Source organism: Nyctereutes procyonoides, unplaced genomic scaffold (assembly GCF_905146905.1).
Source record: "Nyctereutes procyonoides isolate TBG_1078 unplaced genomic scaffold, NYPRO_anot_genome, whole genome shotgun sequence".
NCBI classification, from domain to species: Eukaryota; Metazoa; Chordata; class Mammalia; order Carnivora; family Canidae; genus Nyctereutes; species Nyctereutes procyonoides.
Genome location: NW_026575140.1, coordinates 20,022,346 through 20,044,308, shown reverse-complemented (window position 1 = coordinate 20,044,308; position 21,963 = coordinate 20,022,346). Strand labels below are relative to the sequence as shown.

At 43.8% G+C, this 21,963-nt stretch overlaps 1 protein-coding gene across 1 annotated transcript in view; it reads right to left on the bottom strand.

Moving 5' to 3' along the window:
• Nucleotides 1-21,963, bottom strand: part of CDH13 (cadherin 13) — a 1,004,502-nt gene that overhangs the window by 474,811 nt on the left and 507,728 nt on the right. The window contains exon 5 of the mRNA XM_055304976.1: nucleotides 8,947-9,099. Within this exon, the coding sequence (XP_055160951.1) occupies nucleotides 8,947-9,099 (153 nt within the window). The remainder of the gene's footprint in view (nucleotides 1-8,946; nucleotides 9,100-21,963) is intronic.

The following is a 21,963-nucleotide window of genomic DNA, read 5'->3' as shown; positions in this document are numbered from 1 at the left end:
ATTTTTATCAAATAAAAAAAAAATCTCAGGCCTATTGATGGCTGTGGAGAGCCGGGGAGTGAGTGGTGGGGGTTAGCAGGGATGTTTCATTTGTGTCTACAGGATCTGGTCCCAGAGTAGTTAGCCACCATGCCTGCTATGGAAGGATAAAAATATATGGGCAATGGATGTTGACTAGGGGGGGTCAGAGCTGTTGGACAACTATTAACTCATTCTTATTTGCAAACTTAGCAGTTTAGATTAAATATGTCTAAAGGCTCTTGCTGTTGTGATTCTTCGTTTGTGAAGAACAAATGCCACCAAGCCGTGTGGCCATGCTAGATGGACTCAGCTGTCATTAGACACATGAAAAGATGAGAGAAGCATCATTGTCACATAGCTACACTTCATGAGTGTTTGTGTGCGCAGCCTGCAGGTCCGGCCCGGGGAGGAGCAGGCCGAGTGGGGTAAGTTTTGCCCACCTGCCAAGATGCAAGATGTACCTCTTCTGAGAAGTTGTGCAAATGAGGTCTACGAAACCATGTTCCCACAGCCCTGAGTGAGGAAGCATCTTTGCTTAGTGGACCAAAGAAGCAATCAGCCAGGAGCACCCCGATCCGGGGACACGGCAGCTTCAGTAATGTCGCTTAACCTCTTCAGGCCTCAGCTTCGCCAGCTGCACCCAGCAGATAAGGCCAGGTTGCAAAATGAAGTGCTTGGAAATGTGAGGAGCAGAACCCGAGGGCGCCAGATGGAGATGCTTGGGGATACTGGGGTGCCAAGAGGCCATGACCAAATCCTGAGTTGTTTTTTTCTAAATTTAGTCACAAGACAACATGTTCATTTGTTTTTCAAATTCTGTTTTTCCACATTTCTTTTTTTTTGTTTTGTTTTGTTTTAAGTGCTTTTGTCAAAAGAGATGCCCAAAAGTATTAGCTTCTGATGTTTGCTCAGAGTCAAACAGCTGACTGAGGGAAAGTAAGACCTCTGATTTTCTGCGATTTTGTGTCAGAAACTCCTCCGTGTACTGTATCACTTGAGATTCACAACAAACCTACCTGGTTGGGGTGATTATCCCCATTCCCAGTTTGAATAAACTGGGGTACAGATGGGTTATGTTAATCCAGTGGTTCTCAAACTTGGCTTCACAATGGAAACACCTGGAGTTTTATAAAGATACTGATGCTTGGTCCCGCTCCAAGACATGCTGATTTAATTGGTTTGGAGAGTGGCTTGGGCATCAGGAGTTTTAAAATCTCCCCAGATGGTTTTAATGTGCAACAAAGTTTGAGAACCACAAATAACCTACTTGAGCTGTATAAATATAATAAGACAGAAAAGCCTGTTCTGCTGACCCCAGGGCCAACTTCCTCCTATCAGAAATTATCTTCTCCTGTACCAGCTCACATATTCTGAAGACACTTTCATCTCTGGCCTAAAAGCCCAGTTGCTGAGAAATAAGCAAACAATCAGTCACATGGCATTTAACAATCATCCAACGTCTAGACAGGACAGAGCTAAGAAGCCTGGGACAAATCTGCCTAGCTCCCAGGAGCCATTATCGAAAGGAAAACAAGGCAGTTTTGAAGAGTACGAGCTGGATTTGGAGGGCTTTCACGTGGCCGACCAGAGCACCTGCAGCAATAAGCAGCTTTAAGGCACAACCATCTTCCCCCAGCGGGACTGTAATGGAACTGGCTCCAAGGCCACCGCCATTGACGCAAATTAACACGTCAAGCCAGCCAGCTGCAGTGATGCTAACACTCAGGAGGGTACTTAGAGCTGGGTGACTCAGACAACAGCGAGCCCCAGAACCACCTGGAGGGCTTGTTAACACCCAGACCACCAGGCCAGAGTTCTGGAGGCCAGCCTGAGAATGTGCATTTTAACAAGTTCCCAGATAATGGTGCTGGTCTACAAAGACACACATGGTGGTGCTGACACCCAACTGTTGGCGAGCTGGATGCCTCTCAACTACTCTCAGCTCTGAGAGCTTCCCCTGCAGAAGTGATACGTGAGGTGATGGCTCCTAGCTCCAGAACTTAGTCACTGGCTATACTGAGCACAACTCTTGCACATCTGACTTACCAACCCCAGCACAGCTGGGGCATGATACTGCCATCTTACCGTCCAATGTAAAGACGAGAAAACAAGAGTTAAAAAATTGCCAAAGGTGACACTGTGACCTGAATGACCGATATTCACCCTTTTCTTTATCTGTAAAAAAGGCAATTTCATACAGTTCCTACAATAGCAGAATCAAAATTCTAACCTCAGTAGGTCTGATTCCAGAGCCTGAGATTTTAACCCAAGTTCTCATTTCCCCTCGATCAAGGCTCTTTCCAAGGCCATGTGCATTATTAATTGATTGGCCTGTTATAGTGAGAGAAGTTCGAATAAGAGGTGTGAAGCCACACACTCTTCTGAGCATGGGCTGGTGAGCTGCTCTCGGATGGCCACGCCTATCACTGACTGCCTCTTCCCTTGAATGGTACCAGTGACGTGGCTGATGCTGCAGATGTCAATGTCACCTGGAACACCTGGCTAGCTCGGCAACAGTACGTCTTATAATCCAGGTTCTTCCTTGCAGAACTCCCAGTGTTAGACTTGGCAATGGAAGTGGGACATAAGGCAGCAGTGCTGCTTTGAGGATCGAAGGTTCAGAAAGCATGCTGTCACAATCACTCCACATCCCTGGCCAGCTAAGGAGGAGTTGCTACCACCCAGTCCTAAGCATCACAGGAGCAGAGTGGCAGGAAGAAGTGGAGGCAGTGATGTCTCCTCTAGAATAATGGGTCTCGATTAGGGGCAATTTTGCCCCTATGGGATGATTTACAATATCTGGAGACATTTTAGACCGTCAAGACTGGGATCGGGGGTGCTATTAGGATCTAGTTGTTAGAGACCAGCCATGTTTCTAAACACCCAGCACTGCACAGGTCAGCCCCCATAACAAAGAACTATCCAGCCCCAAATGTCAACAGTGCCAAGGTTGAGAAGCTTTGCTCTAGAAAGGCGTCATCCGTGGCTCGGTATTTCCTATAGCACCACCATTGGTCGTGTCCCATGTGAGCCAGGTTATTGGGTCCTTTTGGCAATTACATAAACTACCTGTACCCTTTAATAAATCTCTTTCTTTATACATTAGTTGGAAGGATTTTGTTGACTACCACCAATAATCCTGTCTAAGAAAGATGGCCATGGGAGATGAGATTAGAGGATGAAGAAAGATGTAACCTGCCCCTACAATTTAGCGCTGGGGAGCATTTCAAGCACAAATATTATCAAGGGCAGTGCAGTCCTATTGAGTAGTGCATGCACGATCCATGTAAAGCATGGGCATTTTAATAAACAGATTAATAACCTAAATAACTCTCTGATCCGGGTAAATCTGTATGTCTCAGTTCTCTTACAATCACTAATGTTACGATACATGTATTTCCACTTGACAGTGGCATTTTTCACTTTAATGTATTTTCTGCCAAATTGTCTTGGAGCTACATGTGGGTTAGAAATAAGGGCAGAACCACATGAGTGAAAGGAAACACAGGAGCAAACTCCTTTCTGGCAGGTGGATTCTAATTTTATGGCAGCAATCTTAACTACACAGCCAAAACGTATCCAAGAAATTGTCTTGAAGGAGAGCAAGTTATACCCCAGAAAATGTGAACAAATATTCAGAAGGAGACAATGAAATCCTGCTCATGTGCTAAGGCCAAGAACACAGGTGGTTCCAGTTACTCGTTCTATAATTGGGCATGATAACATTATTAAGCTCATCTTTGTGAAGATTAAATGAGATCATCATTTAGATGTTTAGCATGGAGCCTTGGTGCATTGTAAATGTTCAATAAACATTAACACCAACATTAATAACAATAATATCTAGGGAACTACTTTGGCCCTCAGCTCACACATCAGTAAAGGCAAAGTAATAAACCAGTTTCATAGGTTTGTGTATCTAGTACTCTAGAGAGCTCTTGGGCACCTATTTGGTACCTGGTAAATGCTAGTTTTCTCTCTCCTTTTCTCCCACCCAGCTCTGACATCCCATCTTCAGTGCGTTTGCCAACTGTGGACAACAAATGAGGGTGAATATGTCCTGCCCGTGATACCTGTCCATGACTGGGTCCTTACTTCCTGCTTGCCCCCTACCTCCTACTGAACCCAGCCTAGATCATCTACTGGCCCCCCAGCCTGCCTATCAGACTCTGTCCCCCCACTCTACTCCCGTCCTGCCATATTGACGAATTCGCAGCCAGCAGATTATATTCACAGTGTGAGGGAATCATTACCACCTGCTAATATTTTTATAGAATTTCATAAACTTGGTCATTCATGAATCATTTACAGTACTTTATTCCAATGAAGAGTTCACAAATCACTCAAATGCTGGCAAAATGCATAATAATGAGTAATATTTCAGGAGGCTTTGCATTAATATGTCAGCTTCCAATACTATAAGAGCTAAATTATTTTACCAGGTGCCACTTTGGGTCAGAAGCTTGGGAAGCCCTTTGGGGGCTGGGGTAGTGAGTGGGCAGGTGGCAGTGGGTCACGGACAAAGATGGTATTTAGGAAGGCATCGATCATCCAGGCAATCACACCCCCTTTCCAGTCCCTGTAAGCAGAGTTCCTGGCAAAGAAGGCTGGGAATGTGCTCATTAGGTGCCAGATTCTAACCAGGGGTAAAATTGGAAGAAGTGTTTCTTCGTGGTTGGAAGTGCACAGCTTTGGAGGTGGAGAGCAGTGGATCTGGACCCCACATTCTATACACACCAGCTGTGAGACCTTACAAAAGTTATTTCACAGTTATTTGCTTATCTGTAAAATGGTGTTAACGTCGACTTCATAAGTCTCCTGGGTGAAATGAGTTAAATAAGAGTGTGTATGAAGTGTTTAGTTCAGGATAAGCCCTGTGGCGTTCAAAAAGCTGTGGTTTTAATGATGATACAAATTCAGGGGCCCGAGGACCAATTATCCTTGGTTATTTTTTATTGTGCAAATCCCCGAGGCTTAGTCTACAATGCTTTCCTGTTGGGCTTGGGAGGTAGCAAGTAGCTTTGACAGGCACGTGAGGAGCCTTTAACTTTGAAATAACCACCACCTGGTTGGCTCAGTCCATTAAGCATCTGCCTTTGGCTTAGGTCATAAACCTGGGGTCCTGGGATCAAGCCCCCATGTCGGGCTCCCTGCTCAGCAAGGAGTCTGCTTCTCCCTCTCCCTCCGCCCCTCCCCCTGCTTGCGCTTTCTCTCCTCCAATTAAACAAATAAAAATCTTTAAACAAAAATAAACAACACCAACCATGGAGCAACTATAATGGAAATTCATTCACCCATAGGCTCTCTGCTTCTCAGAACTTGCCAGAAGGAAAATGAAAAAATGTGGGAATTGGAGGATCCAGCTCTTGGAAGAAACTTGTTTGCTACCAACCGTAATGACCACCGTGAACATGATAGGTGAACATGATGGATCTAACTGTCCTACTAGGGTAGTAGATTCTTTCTAGATAGGTGCTTGAAAGGGACAGGAGTTGCAATGTTCCTGTGCCCAGAGTATATTAAGCAGAGTAACCCAGTAAGTCCAGAAATAGGAGAACCAAACACTGTGTGAGTGCAAATGTCTCTCAGCCAGGGCAGGAAGGAAACAGTGGAGGAGTGAGAGGTATGGGGGTGTATGGTGTCAGAAACCAGATGCCTGGGGCTGCTGGAGAGCCCCTGAGGGCCAGGCTGCTATTGGGCTGTTGCACCTGGGTGCTCTTGGAAGTCCCTGCATTCCCATCAGGGCCAGCCTCTCTCTACTGGGACCCAAGGCCCTGTGCCCAGGGTAAACCAAACCACAGGATGAACAAGGCACAGCATGTGGACACATCACCCATGCAATGGTGAGGAGTTTAGAGTATTCATTGTGAAACAAAGCCTACGCATTAAAATGAAAGCTACATGAAGGCTGGGAACCTTGTGCGTCTGCTTTCCCACCAGATTCCCCTAACACCTTGGAGGGAGAGCCTCACTCTGCAGGTTCTCAGTCAAATCTATGTAGAAAAAAAGCCAAATTGAATCATGAATCAATATGCCATGAAACTATAAAATAAACTCAAGATCACCCATGGAAAATTCATGCTTGATCTGGGCAGGCTGGGGTATAACTTCCCTTTACTATCATCAATCTCTTGCTCATATGGTAAGATTATACATTATACAAGTGCACTTCTGGAACATTCTAAAGGCCTGACACATAATAACTCATTTAATGCATTAACATCCTGCAAGATGAGTATTATTATTATCATTCTCATTTTATAGATGAGAAAGTTGAGGCAGACCCCCTGCCCAAGTCCCCACAGCTAGTCCATGACCTCATCTGTATGCAGCATATGTGGCTGTGTGCAAAATTATGTTTTTAATTGCTGTGATACTATATGACTTCACTTTAAGGAAAAATAAGAGAAGCTCCAAGCTACAGACCCGGTTCTATTTTACTCACAGATGAACAATTGTGAGCTAGTTGAAGCTAGTAATTGTAGCTTTTATAGTCCTCAGAGGTGGTAGGACTATCTCCATTTCATGCATGAGACTGGTAAGATCAGAGAGGGTAGGTGGGTTGCCCAAGATCACACAGCTCACTAAGCAGCAGTGCTGAGCCTCAAGGGGCAATTGGCTACACCCAGAGCTCTTAAACATGATCACTGTGCTATGGAATTGCAAAATGTATCCTTAGTTTGTCATGTCTAAGAATTAATGGAGGAGATTCCCACGATAGATGTGGAAAGAGAAGAGGACATGCACCCATGGTCTGGTGCTGTCTTTTCCTGCAGCAGCTGGACCCTGGCAGCCACCACAACACCTCTGGTTACTGTCCAGGTCCTCACTTTCTGAGGGTATGGCAGCCAGTTCCTTTTTTTTTTTTTTTAAGGTTTTATTTATTTATTTATTCATAAGAGACACACAGGGAGGCAGGGACAGGCAGAGGGAGAAGCAGGATTCGATCCCAGGACCCGGGATCATGCCCTGAGCCGAAGGCAGATGCTCAACTAGTGAGCCACCCAGGCGCCCCTACAGCCAGGTTCTACAACAACCAGATCTCCCCTAGGGGTACACTAAGGACACTCTGCTCAGCCTTCGGGGATTTCTGACAGATCGTCCCCCTGCAGATGCTCACAGCATCTACCCTTTGACAAAGCTTCTGAACATAGGGTCTGGGGGGCCCCCTCCTCCTCCCCAGACCGAGGACCCGCGAGCACATTGCTCAGCACGAGAACTGCTGGCAGCTTCTATTTGGCCAGTACTTTAATTCCTCCAACACCCTCACACTGTTCTCCTCCCTGGAAACTCACAGCAACTCACTAGTTTGGTGAGTGTTACTTGCATTTTATGGACGTGATCCTGAGGACCAGAGCCTACATAGTCTTTCCAAGGTCAATAGTTCAGGGGAGGCCAGATCCCAGGGTACCCATTTCCCATGCAGAGCACTTCCTTTTCAATGTAGTGACCCTCCACCCTCTGTCTGCAGTAAAGGAAGAACACAGTTGAGATTGGGGGAGAGGCAGTAGTGTTGCTGAAGTGGGATTGGATTATTCTTATGTGGTGTTTTGACCAGGAAAATCAGAGTGCCAAATCTTGTCCTATAAATTAAGGACTACCTTCTGACCCCGATTTAGGGAAATGCACAGGCCAGGGCAATGATGATGGAAGACAAACACTGTTGGCTTACCCTGGTCCCCACCGGGCCTGCTCGCAGCTCAGTGCACTGCACCCCATGGAGGGTGTTTCCTGAAAATGCCTGGGAATTCCATCTCATTTCTCAAAAAATGAGTTCCCTACCCCTAGAGGCTTGAGGTTAACACAGGCTGTGAAAAGGAAACCTTTGGGGGAGGCTGTTGAGAAGGGATAGGATGGACTTCAAGCCCACAGGAGATTTAGTGCTCACCCCAACATCTGTTTGCCACTGCTTTGGTCTGTGTGTCCTGAATGGGTATTTACTTCTGAGACTCTCCTTTTACAAAGAGCCATTTTTTTTCCCTCTATAAAAAAGTAACTTAAAGGTCACTTGGGTTGCTCAGTCGGTTAAGTATCCGACTCTTGATTTTGGCTCAGATCGTGATCTTGGGGTCCTGGGTTGGAGCTCCACGCTGGGCTCCGTGCTCAGCAGGGAGTCTGCTTGAGAGGCTCTCTCCCTCTCCCTGCTCACTCTCTCTCTAAAATAAATAATCTTAAAACAATGTAACTTAAGTACTTTGTAGAAAAGTCAGAAAAACAAAGAAAAAATCAATAACACCCAAACACAACCATTAACACTTTGATTTTTCTTCCATCATGTTTCTTCACAAATATGCACCCGTCGTGATATGTGCAAATGCTCAATCTGCATTGAGGATACCATATGTGTTTGTGTGTCTGTTTCCACTTGGTATCTTGAGTTTCTCCCATATAGCTAGAACTTCTTCAAAAATATTTTAAATGGTTGTACAGAACTTCCTTGCAGCATTGTGCCATAATTTAACCGCTACCCCACTGCTGAATATTTAGCAAAATTGTTTCCATTTTAAGGATCATGTCTCACTATCACATCATGCACAAAAATCTAAATTCCTATTTCCTTAAGATAGATTTCTAAGGACATGTGTACAATGATCACATCCAAGGGTTTACACCTTATAGAGCTATCCATCATTGGGCTGGTTTGGGGAAAGGTGAAGCTACCTTAACGGTTTTGACCTCCTCTGAGGTCCTCCCCAGTGTCCCCCATCTTGCTCTCCAGGGTCCAAAGTCTCACAGAAGCCTTTGGGCTCTGTTGATGAGAAAGGGGCCCCCACTGTTACCCTGTTGAGGCTCAATGCCACTTGGCTCCCACAGAGACACACTTAAAACCTCACAGCCCCTGGTTTGATGAAGCACAGAAATAACGAGCTCAGTGGGAAGAAATAGTCTTGGAAAGCCACATGTCTGCACTTGAGGGGCACTCACTTGATAAGTGGCGATCATTTCTCTGTCCAAGGTCTGTGTCACGGAGACGCTGCCTGTGTTCTCATTGATTCTGAAAATTCCTTTAGGCTCCTGATCCACTCCTTTTCCAGTGAGCCGGAACTTGGACCCTTCAGGTCTGTCACTATCGACTACCTGGTCAGAGAAACAGAAAGATGTTTAAGACACTGGCTGGAAAACACAGAGAAAGCACATTTTCGACATAGCTTGGTGACCAATCCACTAATCACAGGTGCCAACATAGAGCAGCCAGGTAAACTTGACTCAAGCAGCCTCATCTAGAATAGCATCGTTGCTTAACACCTTTCATCCTGACATGCAAATCTTTGCAGCTTACAGCTGGGGAAGCTTACCAGCATGGGGGGAGGGGATGTACATGTAGGGATAGATCCAGGAGGGAAGCAACTCTAGGACGTTCAAGGTTGGAGATTTTTATTATTTGTGACTCTCAAGAAAGATTGATAATAAAAAGTTTGTCTTGTGTTTTTACTGTAAGCAAGACCAAGTAGACAACAGGAAAAAAAATGAGTGAGCAATCCTGTAGTGCAGGCATTGACTGAAGCTCTAACTATTTACAAAACTCAGTCATCAACAGTGCCAAATGCACCACTGCTTCTAGGTAGTAGGCCCTATTCTGAAGAAGCATTTTACACACATTTACACACTTAAAAAAACAAAAAACAAAAAAACAAGCAAGCTGCTGGTAAGGGACATTATCATTCATACTTAGTGGATGAAGCCACTAAGACACAGCGAGATTAAGCCATGGTCACAGCTATGAAAGAGACGAAGAAGGGATTCAGAACCCACCTTCTGTTTCTATAGGGACATTGCTATGCAACGGTGACACTTAGGAATTTAAGATAATTTCCTACAGGTTGTCAGCCTTGATTTGACATTTGAAGAGAATTCAGAGGATAAGATAGAGGAAGATAGTTCTAGGCAGAGGGAAAAGCACAGACACAGGCAGTAGACAGACGGGGGAAAGCCTACACAACTCCAGAAACTGTGAGTCATTAGCATGGTTTGCGTGAGGCTGAGGGGTAATTAGGACCCAAACTATGGTGGTTTTATTTTTTTCAAACGATCTTTTAAATAATGTTTGAAGATTCCCAGCTAAAGAGAGAACCATTATTTGCACGAACTGGTTCTAGAGTTTGCTCAAGGATTCATGTATATTTAATGTCACTTTATCATCAGTATCTGTGAACATGAATTAGATGGTAACAATTCCTTCCCTCCCCAGCATGGTTAACAATTTAAAGGTCACGACCACAATAGACATTCAGAACAGACAGCTAAGTGAAAGCTGATACTGATCAAGCTGTAACCAATTACCAAATGACCAGGCACCTATCGGAACACCGTCACCTGTGCCTGGAGGGTTTTGGTGGACAGGACACGCAATGAGCCTTCCTCTGGTGCAATCGACCTCCCTCAAAGGCCATGGCTGTGGCCGCCAAGCCTGCAATTCCGACGGCTGCCACCGGGTGGCAGTGGTGCCTAAGGCAGCATCACCCTTCTGCCCAGATTCCTCTGCTGTGACCAGTTGAGTCAGAGCCTGACAGCTCCATAGAGCAATGGTTTTTTTTTTTCCTGATTTAAAATTTTACTTAAATACATTGAGAGTTTTGATTAAACACCAATTATCTCTGTTTGCATTTTTTAAGATTAACATAAAATATCATCTAAAGCAAGGCTAAAAATAATGCATGTGCTATCTTCTGATGAAAAGAGTTTTTAATCACTGCTTGACTTGATTTAATCCAACTGACATTCTCCCCCTGACCCACTCCCTCCTGCTTTGGTACTCCATGGGGTCAACAGCCTCAGATATTGGGATCACCCAGGAATCCCCGTGCCTGGCACAGTGCCTGGCATACAGCAGGAACCAGTTCCAGTATCTGTTTAATAAAGAACACCACTGTGCAGATGGACATATGGCCCAGTCCTCGCTTGGCCAATAGTCAGTTCTGTGACCAGGAACATGGTTCTTTGCCTTCTTGGCTCTCAATTTCCTCATCTGTAAAATGAGGAAAACACCCCCTATTTCCCAGGGTTGTTGAGGGTTTAACGAGATAGCGTATGCAAAGCACACTTCTTGGCACACAGAAGGGGCTCAATGATTTGTAGCTAATGATTACCATACCATACTAATAATCACAACAAAATCACACAGTCGTTGTCATTGGGTAAGACTGACTTCCAGGTATAAAAAAGCATCTTCACCATAATATTAAAAATGAATCCCTAAGAGAACACATTTCCTTTTAAAACACAAGACTCACAAACATCTCTGGTTTGAGAAGAGACATGCTTTGGAAACAGGCTTACTGAGCACAATTAAGGTAGGCCAGTCCTCTCCAAAGGCCATAGTAAGTCAGTAAGACAGTCTGACAGGAAATGAACATGGTAAACCTACATGAGCTGTGGTGCTACCCTGGTCCCAAGAGTGGGCTTCTGACCCTGTGTACCAAACATAGCTCAGCGGTGAAGACCAGCTAGGGGAAATCTGTGCTCCCTTCTGGACCCTTCCTTAGTCACAAGGGTGGGGAGTACAGCACCCCAGACTTTCTGGAAGGCACACAGTGGGACATGGACCTGAAGGCTCTCTTGGGGCAAATATGGCCACCTTCCCATTTCTCTGTCTGCCCCCAAGCACTGAATTATGGACCCAGGAATCCTCCCAGGGCTTCCTCTCCTCTTGCCATCAAGGACAGGTCTAGGTCGTTTCCTTGCTCTTGGAGAGCTTGAGCCACCTAACCCCACAGAAGCACAGTCTTGCCTGCTGGATTTAAATGACTTCTTTAAGTCATTTAAATGACTTAAAGGAAGAAGGAAGTCCCACTGTGCTGTGTGACTCCTCTCTCTCAATATTACTATTTTTAAAGCCTTGGCTTTTGACATATCTACTGAATCTGCCTCCTGGTCCTCAGAACTATGTCCACTTTGAAGGGGTGCCCACAGCCACACCAAACATAGCACCTCTAGGCTAATGAGCATTATGGGGCCATGAGCCCAGCAGTGTGAGGGGCATCATGCTCCTAGAATAACAGCCTCAAAGTGAGGTTCCCTGGACCAGCATGGTCATCACCTTGTTAGAAATGCAAATTCTCAGGTCCCACCCAGAGCTCCTGAATCAAGAACCCTGAGGATGGGACCTAGCGACATGGGCTGTAACAAGCCCCCTGATAATGCCTATGTACACCACAGTTTGAGGACTGCTGGTTTAGACAGATTTCAGCACTGTCCATGCTCATATAATTGGTGCTGGTTTCCACTGCCACTGTTTGGAGCATTCTGCTAAAAAAAAAAAAAAAAAAAAAAAAAAAAAGCTGGGTCTGTTTGCTACTCCTCTCTAGACCTATTTTAAGCATACAGCACTATTAGGAACTCTTTAAAAACCTGTTTTCTAGAATGTCAGTACAGCAGAGTCGTTACTTCCCTGAGACGATATCTCCAACTACGTCCAAACAGCCCATGGCTTGGAGAAACCTTGGAGGAGGCGGCCTGGGGGTCAGGGTTGTGTTCCAGGGGAAAGCCAGGAGTCCTGGCTGGGTTTAGATTTAGGAATCACTCACCATCTCCCTGGCTTCTTGGCCCCCAGGTGGGACTTCAAAGGAACCCCAGCCTACTCCAGCCTCACTGATCTGGGGAGATAGCAGGTGTGCAATGGCTGCAAACGCAAGGAGGCCTCCAGCCACACATCAAAGTTATTCCATGCTAGTCAAGGGGGATTTTCAGATGAGCTTTATTACACTATGCTAAACTGAAAACTGCCCTGTGTTGCTCCAGGGCTGTGGTCCTTTTGTTCTTGTTGTTTAATGTGATAGGATATAAGAAATCCAGGGCTCTCCTTCTGGTCAGATCAAATCCTGCTGTGAGTCTCTGCTCTTATAGCAGCTGTTAACACACATTATACCACATACCAGGCCTTCACAATTAGCAGGGCTTTCCTATTGGTCTTTGTAATTCAACGCTTCTTTTCACAGTGGGATTGTTTTTGTTTTTGTTTTTGTTTTTTTGCATTATCCTCTGAGTTTGAATGGAAAAAAATAATCTAGCTAATGATGAGAAAGAATGTGGGCTCTGGGTGCCAACACTCTGGGAGGGTGTGTGAATAGCACGCAAGCATCTTGCTAAATACCTGGGTAAAGCCATAGGGTGGCATGGCACAGCTGGGACCAGAGTCCTCTGCACCCAGGGAAGGGACAAGAAATACGATGCCTGGATTTGGCAGTGATTGCTTGATCTGTGTTGCAAAGGACGATCCTGCTGCATATTTCTTACAGACTGGCACGTTATGGGCAATCCAAGACCCTCCTCTGAACCCCGTGAGTCCTGTTCCCACTTCAGTCCTCTGCTGTAAGTAGCCAAGGATCTGAGGCTGTGTGTGCTTTCAAGGTATTGTTTCATGAATTTATACACAGATACACTCCTAGAATATATAGGATTTTTTTAATGATTTTATACAAGTAGGATCATCCTGTATAAATTATTATACAATTTTTTTCTATTTAATGTGTATGGGATACAGCAAAAAAGTTTACACATAAACTTCTTGGGGGGAATAATTTTATGCTTAGAGAAATGTTGCAAAGATAGTACAGACTTCCCATATACCTTTCTTCCAGTTTCCCCGAATGTTGACATCTTACATAACATGGTCACAACTGTGTGATGCGTGTCTATTAACTAAGCAAGCGCTAGATTTTGTATATTCAGGTTCCTGTAGTGTTTCCACTTCTATCCTTTTTCTGATCCAAAATCCAATCCAGAACCCCACATGGCCTTTAGTCAATGTGGTTTTTGATTGTTCATTCTGGTGCCTTCTGTGTGGGTTCAGACTTTTTCTTAATTGTACTGAAATCTGTTTTTTTCCCTCATGGAAAATATTCCATATATAAACATGGCACAATCACCAAGCTTCATACACCATGTTTGCTCTATGAGCTTCTGGCCCCGATCTCCTATGTCTATACCTGAACTCAGATCTCCACTAGAGACTTTTGCCCATTTTGTTCTAAGGGGCTAGAACATTACATAGTGCAATAACTATTTGCATACCAGGTAAGTAAATCAGTGTGATAGTCAACTCCTCACTGGCCTGTAAGTTTCTGATTTCTCTTTTCCCATATCTTGTTCTAATTGCAACCAGATTGGTCATTCTAAAATACAAACACAAATCTCTCCATGACAGTTCCCAGACTAGAACTCATCATGACTCCCTACTGCTTCCAGGGTCAATTCTCAGGAACCCTCTTGATGGGTCTCCACCTGCTACTACAATTCTAACTTTGGCCACAACCATCCACAAGCCTTCTGAATTTTGTTCACTTTCTTTGGACCTAGGGCAGCTGGACTCCCACCCCCTAGCTTGTCTGCTGGAGACCCCTTCTCATCTTTCCGGACTCAGTGCCAGGGATTGCCCACTTCTGGAAGCCTCTCTTGAGCTCCACCTCCCCACCCCTGCTCCATGAAGACTGAACCTCATCCTCTGAACTTGGCCCTGCTCATCAGTGAGGTTTATTACAGTAGAGAGAGCAGATAGCCTCTTTGTGGGTGGTGGTGATTGTCCCTTGGGCTATTCATTTCTTGTTATCTTTAAAATTTCCTGGGTATGGAACACAGAGATACTTGATTAAAGCTTTGAGTAAAGAAGTGCAACTTTATTTCCATGTTTTTATATGATCACAAAATACTCATAAACCCCAACTCACATATTAAAAATAAAAATAAGATCTGTATAAAATGTGGTCTCTTTATGTGTGCAACATCAACACCTTTTCATTTCTCGTTTTACAAATCCCTAAAGTTAACTTTCTAAGCAGTGGTAATGCCTAGGAGTCAGGATGGGACTTAGAACCTATCCTAATAATCAGCAAATTTCCCCTTGTGTGGAGACCCTTTGTCTAAGTAGATGTTATGCTTGTCAGCAACGTAGCTCCAAGACAAATACCCTGGCCCTTCTTTCCTGTCACAGCCAACTAAACTGATGCTTCTAATTCTTCTCTATTTAGAAAATCAGGAGACATTTATTTTCAAAAGACAGAAGACTACACACACACACACACACACACACTATGATCAAAAGGATGAACAACTAAAAAATAATTAATTCCCTCCCCCCAAATCATCAAAGGGAATAAGTCACATGTGAACAGTATAGGTCTTTGGAGGGTGGAGGTTGGGGTATATTTATTCCTTTACCCTTAGAATATTTCTGGTAATCAGTTTTTTTAAACATGTAAGAGGAATTACTGGAGCTTGATGTACATGCTAATTTTGAAAACGTCTCTTCCATGTTAAATAGGAAAAAAAAAAGCCCACTTACTGCCTTCTATAGTTATTAGAAGGCATTTGTTTTATCATTAGATTGGTTCCCTAAGGTGATCTGTAAGCACTAATTAATTCCCAGCTGTGGTTTAGTCCTTGACATGCCTTTGAACTTGGCTGTTCAGCGGTCTGGGCAGCTGTTAGATCCATGCCCTTCCCTCACTCTTGTGCTGCTCAACTACTTTCAACCACTAGGTCATAAATTAATGAGAACTAGGGAAAGCCCAGGGGAAGAGTCCCAATCCCCTGGTGCAGAAATACCGAACCAGCACCCTAGCAATACACCGAAGGCGGTCGATAGCCACAGACCCACCATATAATCCTAAGGTTCTCATCCCAGCTAGGGCTGGCTATATCCACCACTGAGTTCGAAGGCTTCCCATTGTTCCAGGGAGGCCACTAAGCTAAAGGGCAGGGTGGTGCCCTTGGGAAAGAACACAAGATGAGGGGATGTCTGAATCCCCTATCCTTACTCTTCATCTATTAGCACTATCATCACACCAGCTTTGTTTCTCTTCTTTTATAGCAAAGACATTTAAGATTATGCCTAAATACAGCTTATGCTGAGTTCCAAAGCATTCAGTGTTAATTTGTGGGCAGTTTTTTGGCATTATTTTCTGAGAGTTTATACATTTGGGGTTATTTTCTCTAGGCTGTAGAATTTTTTATGAGATTATTTCTTAATTTATGAGTATTTATATTTTCATTATTTCCACTTATATAATACTGTGGCTTATGAACTTTCTACTTTTGAGGTTTTAAAAGAATTTTACTAGTGGCCATGTGTAATATCATCTTTACTAAATGGTCCATTGACTAATGGAAAGAGTGAGTACTCTACAGCATTATTCATGAGAACCAAGATGTGGAAGCAACACAAGTGTCCAACAATGGATGAATGGATAAACCAGAGGCGGTATATCCATAAAATGGAATATAGTCTTGAAAAAGAAAGGGAATTCTGACACATGCTGCCATATGGAAAATAATCCATCAGTATCACACTTTTGCATCCTTTATTGTTCCAAAGAATAACTGAGATCCTTAGATGACACTTTCTGAATTTCTGGTTTCCTTTTTTTAGAAATATTTTATTTATTTATTCATGAGAGACACACACACAGAGAGAGAGGCAGAGACACAGGCAGAGGGAGAGGCAGGCTCCATGCAGGGAGCAAGATGTGGGACTTGATCCCAGGTCTCCAGGATCACACCCCGGGCTGAAGGCAGCACTAAACCACTGAGCCACTGGGGCTGCCCAAATTTCTGATTTCTTCATGCAGGCTGTGAATTACACTTCCCTGCTCATTTGGTCCCTTATAAACATATTCCTTGACCTTGACTCTTATTGTTCTACTGAAAATCAAGATGGTCCCTGAAATCTCTGGTAAATCTCTAGATCTTCTATACCTGCAGTCTATTCCATTTATGAATTAGACCTATGACAGTAGGGAGTAGTCACGGAGGTTGTGCTCCTCTCCTTCTGGGCATATAGTAGGACTAAATTTCCTCAGCCACTTGCAATGGATTGTGGCCATAGGACTTGCTTTGGCCAATGAAGTATGAGTGAAAGCGACATGTGGCACTTTCTGAGCAACTCTGAGCAAAAGCTTTAAGAGCTATGGTGTGCTTATTCATGTTCTTTTTTTGCCTTCTCCAGCAATTTTCCAAATAGTGGTGACTTCATCCACCCAGATCTCAAGGAGAGAATAATGGTGAGGAGGAGCAGAGCCCCCACCTAACCCTCAATGGACATAGAGCTTAATTAAACTTCTGTTACTTTGATCAACTGAAATTTGGGATTGCTTATCACTACAGCAGAGCTTAACCTATTCCAACTAATGCACAGAGTATTTAGAAGAACAGGGTTGGAAGATGAGTAAAGATGTGTCTGCATCCCAGCTCAGAGCTCACGAGCAATGTGGACTTTCGTAAGCAATATGGCCTCTCTGATCCTCATTCTCTGCAAAATGGGGGGAAATAATGCCTATCCTAGATAAATGATCTTAGAGACATGCAATGCTTAAATACATAAAATATTCAATAAGGCAACTGTTCTTTTTAAAACTATTAAATGATGATGAGGAGGAGGAGAAGGAGGAGGAGAAGGAGGAGGAAGAAAAAGAGGAGGACAATGACAGAGTTTCTTTTTATTGAACACAAACTCTTTGCCACACTGTATTCTAACATTTTGCATACAGTAGCTTATTTAATACTTATAACAACTCTACAGAATAAGTACCGATACTAATCTTCACTTTACAGAGGAATAACTGAGTCCTATAAACCTTGGCAAAGTCAGCTAGGAACAACTTCAGATTTGAATCCAAGTATCCAGAGCCCATGGTTTTAAGCCTGACTCCATATGGCCAACTAATCAGTGTGTGCTGGGCTGGGTAGAAACAGCCCAGAAGTAGAATCAACAAAGCTTCAGTGCCTGGTGCTGTTGACAGTGCTCTAGTCTGGCCTCCTGGTGACATGCTCACCAATGAAGGCTGAGAGTAGAGATGTTCATCCCAGGCCTTTTGCTAGTGACAGTGCCAAGACTGGGGACTTTCATGTCTCCATTCCCAGATTTATATGTATCCAGCGGGTCACTCATTCTCCCCATACATCAAATTCCTGGCAGGAATATCTTTACCTTCTCACACCCTCTTAGCTTTGTCATAGTAATGGCGTAATTTGGAGGTTTCTGCATACATTCTGTCATCTTAAAGGATAATAAATTAATCATGCCCTTGGGCACTGTTGAAATATACACACTTAATTTCTTACCAACTTTCCTCCCTCACCATTGCTCTGCTCCTTCCATCAGTTCAGATTTTTATAGTTCCCAAAGAAATATTAAACCAAATATTTATGCACTCATCTGAACCACAGTTCAGAGAAAGCAATGTAACAAAATCAGCATTATGAACCTGGAGCTATTCCCGTTTGGAAGTAATAAACACGAACAATTGAACAATTTCTCCCTGGAAATGCATGTTGGCTGCCCTTTTGCTGAGAGTTTCAACACTTATTCTTATTATTCTTATAATTCAGGACAAATTTTAATGTTAAGTCTGATGCCTGGAAACACAAGCAGTGTCAAACATAAATAAAATTTCAATCATTTTCAATTGAAAGCCTGATATTCTATTTTGCCTTGCATGCACCTTGGCTAGAAGGACCTGTGGATGGCTTCAAAGTTCTGAATCCCCTGAAGCAGCTACTATCTCTCACAATCAGGTTACATGACTAAAATCTTTCCAGGCCCTCCCTCACGCCATCACTTTCAGAGAAAATTTAAGCTCTCTCAGAAATGCATTCAAGGCTCATTACAGCCCATCCCCGACCTCTGTCTTTAGCTTCATCTATTGCTTGGTTCACAGACATACTTCCATTCTGTCTTGTTAGCATTTCCCCTAAGGTGCCTTGCTCAAGCTGACCCCTCTTTCAGCCCTGAGGTTACTCTTTCCTGACCTAGAGATTCCTATCCAAAATCTGAGCCTGGCCAGTCCAATCATCTTTTTGGGAAGCCTGGTCTTGGGATGAGGAGAGACTGCGTCAATTAGCTGAAAAAACGCTATGGACTCTGAAAGTCTCAGCAGCGTAAAAGCCGAATGTATCATTTTGGGGAGACCCTTTAGGACCATAAGTGTGGACCTTGACAAAGAAAATAGTCTACCTGGAAAACAGAAAGAGAGGGTAATGAATACCTTTGTGTATATGAAGCCAGTTTAAGCTCAAGCCCCGTAGTTGGTGAATTATCCTCCCCAGTATTAACTGAATCTTATGCCTCAGGCTAGGCCTTTAAATTATACTTTTCTACCAAAATATCACTGTCCCATTTCCCAATGGTGTCTGGTAAATGACTTTAATTCACCAGGATATTACCAAGTATATATCTATATAGCTCATTCCTTCACTGTCCTTGAGTTCTCTAATTACATTCATTTATTCAGTGAGGACTTCCATGACCATCTTATTAAAAAAAAAAATAGTGGCTTCCCTTCCAACATCATTCTCTATGTTCATTACCTTGTTTTGTTTTTCTTCACAGGACTCATTATCACCTGACATAGTTATCTATTTATTATCTCTATTTACCATTAAAATACATGCTCCATGTTATCAGGGACTTTTGTTCATTGCTGTGAACAGTGCAAGGTGCATAGTAGACACTTAGCTATTTTGTAAAAAATAAAGAAGCTATATAAAGAGAAACTGAAATGAGAGATCACATGGTCAGAAGGGAAAGGAAATAAGTGAATAAATCAATGAGCTTGCACAGCTATCTTGGTTTCAAAATGACTTATCAATTTCTGGTAAGGACCAGTTTTGTTTCTTGGGCTTAAGTTATGAGAGATACTCTAGTATTCTCCCAAGAGAGTCATTTCGAGTGGCCAGCCTAATTAAATGATCCCAATGAAACACACACATTTTTAAGAGTAGAGTGGTGAGCTCCCTGAAAATTAACAGGCAACTGGATGCAATGGGATCAACTTGGGTAAACATCTTTCTAAAATATGGTTTTTCTAAGTGAAGCCCAACAAGAGAGGATCATACAAACTATGAGTAAATAACGTCTTTGGCAAAGGGTTTTATTTATTATTATTTTTTTAATAATAAATTTATTTTTTATTGGTGTTCAATTTGCCAACATACAGAATAACACCCAGTGCTCATCCCGTCAAGTTTTTTAAAAGATGCATGACAAATGGAAGGCTCTTGGTGGGGGGCGTGTCTCAGGTTCCTCTCAAGATACAATAACTAATCCTTTGAAACAGTCATTGGTAAACATAATTGCCCAATAACTGCCTTGTGGGTGATTACTCCATAACAGATTGTGTAGTGTGGTGTGTTCTCTCCCAGGTATATGGGGATGGGTAGAGGCTGCACGAGGTAGGACCCCGGAGGAAGGCATGTATTTGAGGGAAAAGCCAGGTGGTCTGTTTTTTATTATTTATTTACTTACTTACTTATTTATTTATTTAGGAGAAAGAGAGAGAGTAGATGAGTAAGGAAGGGTCAGAGGGAGAGGAAGAGAGAGATTCCTAAGCAGGCTCCATGCTCAGTGCAGAGCCTGACATAGGGCTCAATCCCAGGACTCTGAGATCATGACCTGAGCCGAAATCAGGAGTCAGACACTTAACCGACTGAGCCACCCAGGAGCCCCAAGATGGTATGTTCTATAGAAGATTAACACAGTGAAGCACCTTAAGTGATTAGAAACATAGAAAGAGGGCAGGAGGCATAGTTTTGGGCATCACCCATAGACCTGCAGAAAACATTGGCTTAGTTTTGCTGTTTTAGGAAAGGCCATCAATACAGGTTACCGAACAGACAAGTTTGAGCCTTAAAGAAGAGAAACATTCTGAAGTTGGAGAGCATCAGCTGACGTTATCAGCTGCCTGGTGGCGTCCAGGATCACACTACCCTCTGCTGCAAGTGCTGTAGAAGTGACCAGTACCAGGTGGATTCTGAGGTTGTTTCTCACTCTCAGCTCAGCTACTATGGTCTCTAAATCTGCAGCTTGGAGCAGTCCTGAATGGATGTGGATCAGCACCACATGAAGCCAGGCAAGGAATGAGGCACCGCCCAGGGATCTCTGTTTAAACCCAACTTGGCCACTCTTGACCCTTTGTGGGGCAAGGACTCTCTTCCATTCCCTGAACTCCATTTCTCCAGGTGCTGAGCAGTAGCCACCACTCCTGCCTCTGCGGTGCAATGGTTTAGAAGACGGCTTGGGGTCAGCTTGTATTCCAGCTGTAATCTGTCCTTGGTTTTGACCTTGAGTGAATCTCTCACCCCTCTGAACCTCAGTTCCTTCTGAGAGATCCGAGCTCCCGAGGTCCTGGTGAGCCCAGGGTACTGTGGCTGGCACATAGTAGGCACTCAACAAATACTAACAATTATCATCTGAGTGTATCTAAACATGGCAACATGTCAATATCAGGAAGAGTAATTTTATAATTAAGAGGGTTTTTTAAAACTCTCAAGTTGCATCGTAGGTAATAATTGCTTTCACTGAGGTCTTATAAATGTCAGGCACCATGCTAAAGCTTTATGTGTATTTTGCCAGGTAGTTACTGTTATTTCTATTTCAAAGGTAGGGAGAGTGAGAGACAGGGAAGCGAAGTCATTTGTCCAACTGGGCTACACAGCTAGTTCTGGGGCAGATCCAGATGTGGAGACCTCTGAGACCAGCTTAGTCGATCCAGAACTGCAGATGCTGGTGTGATGCCAACTCCTAGCTGCTCAATTCCTTACAGCTAGACCAGACACCTCCTCAAGGAGTGGGGCTGATGGTTTCAAAGCTTCCGCTGGATTAGGAAGGGGAGAGCTGGGTCTTCTCCACAGGGCTCCTGCTAAGCACACAAGCATGCTCAGATGCCACACAGTGGGTGCTCACTATTACAGGGCCCAGGGCCCCAGCCCACACGTGCAGATACACTTGCTATGCAGCAGAAAATGAATGCATGCACAGTCCTGGTGCTTTCTGACTCGAAGCCAAACAAATTTACACAGGCTCATTTGTCAGCTGCCTAAACCCCCTCCGTCCCAGCCTAGCTCATCCCGCCTCCCAAGTTCCTTAGTTGTTATAAGCTTATCACAGAAGTAAATCAAAATGTTCTCAAGAGGAGAAGAAAAGATAAAAGCAAAAAATGCAACATCCCCAAG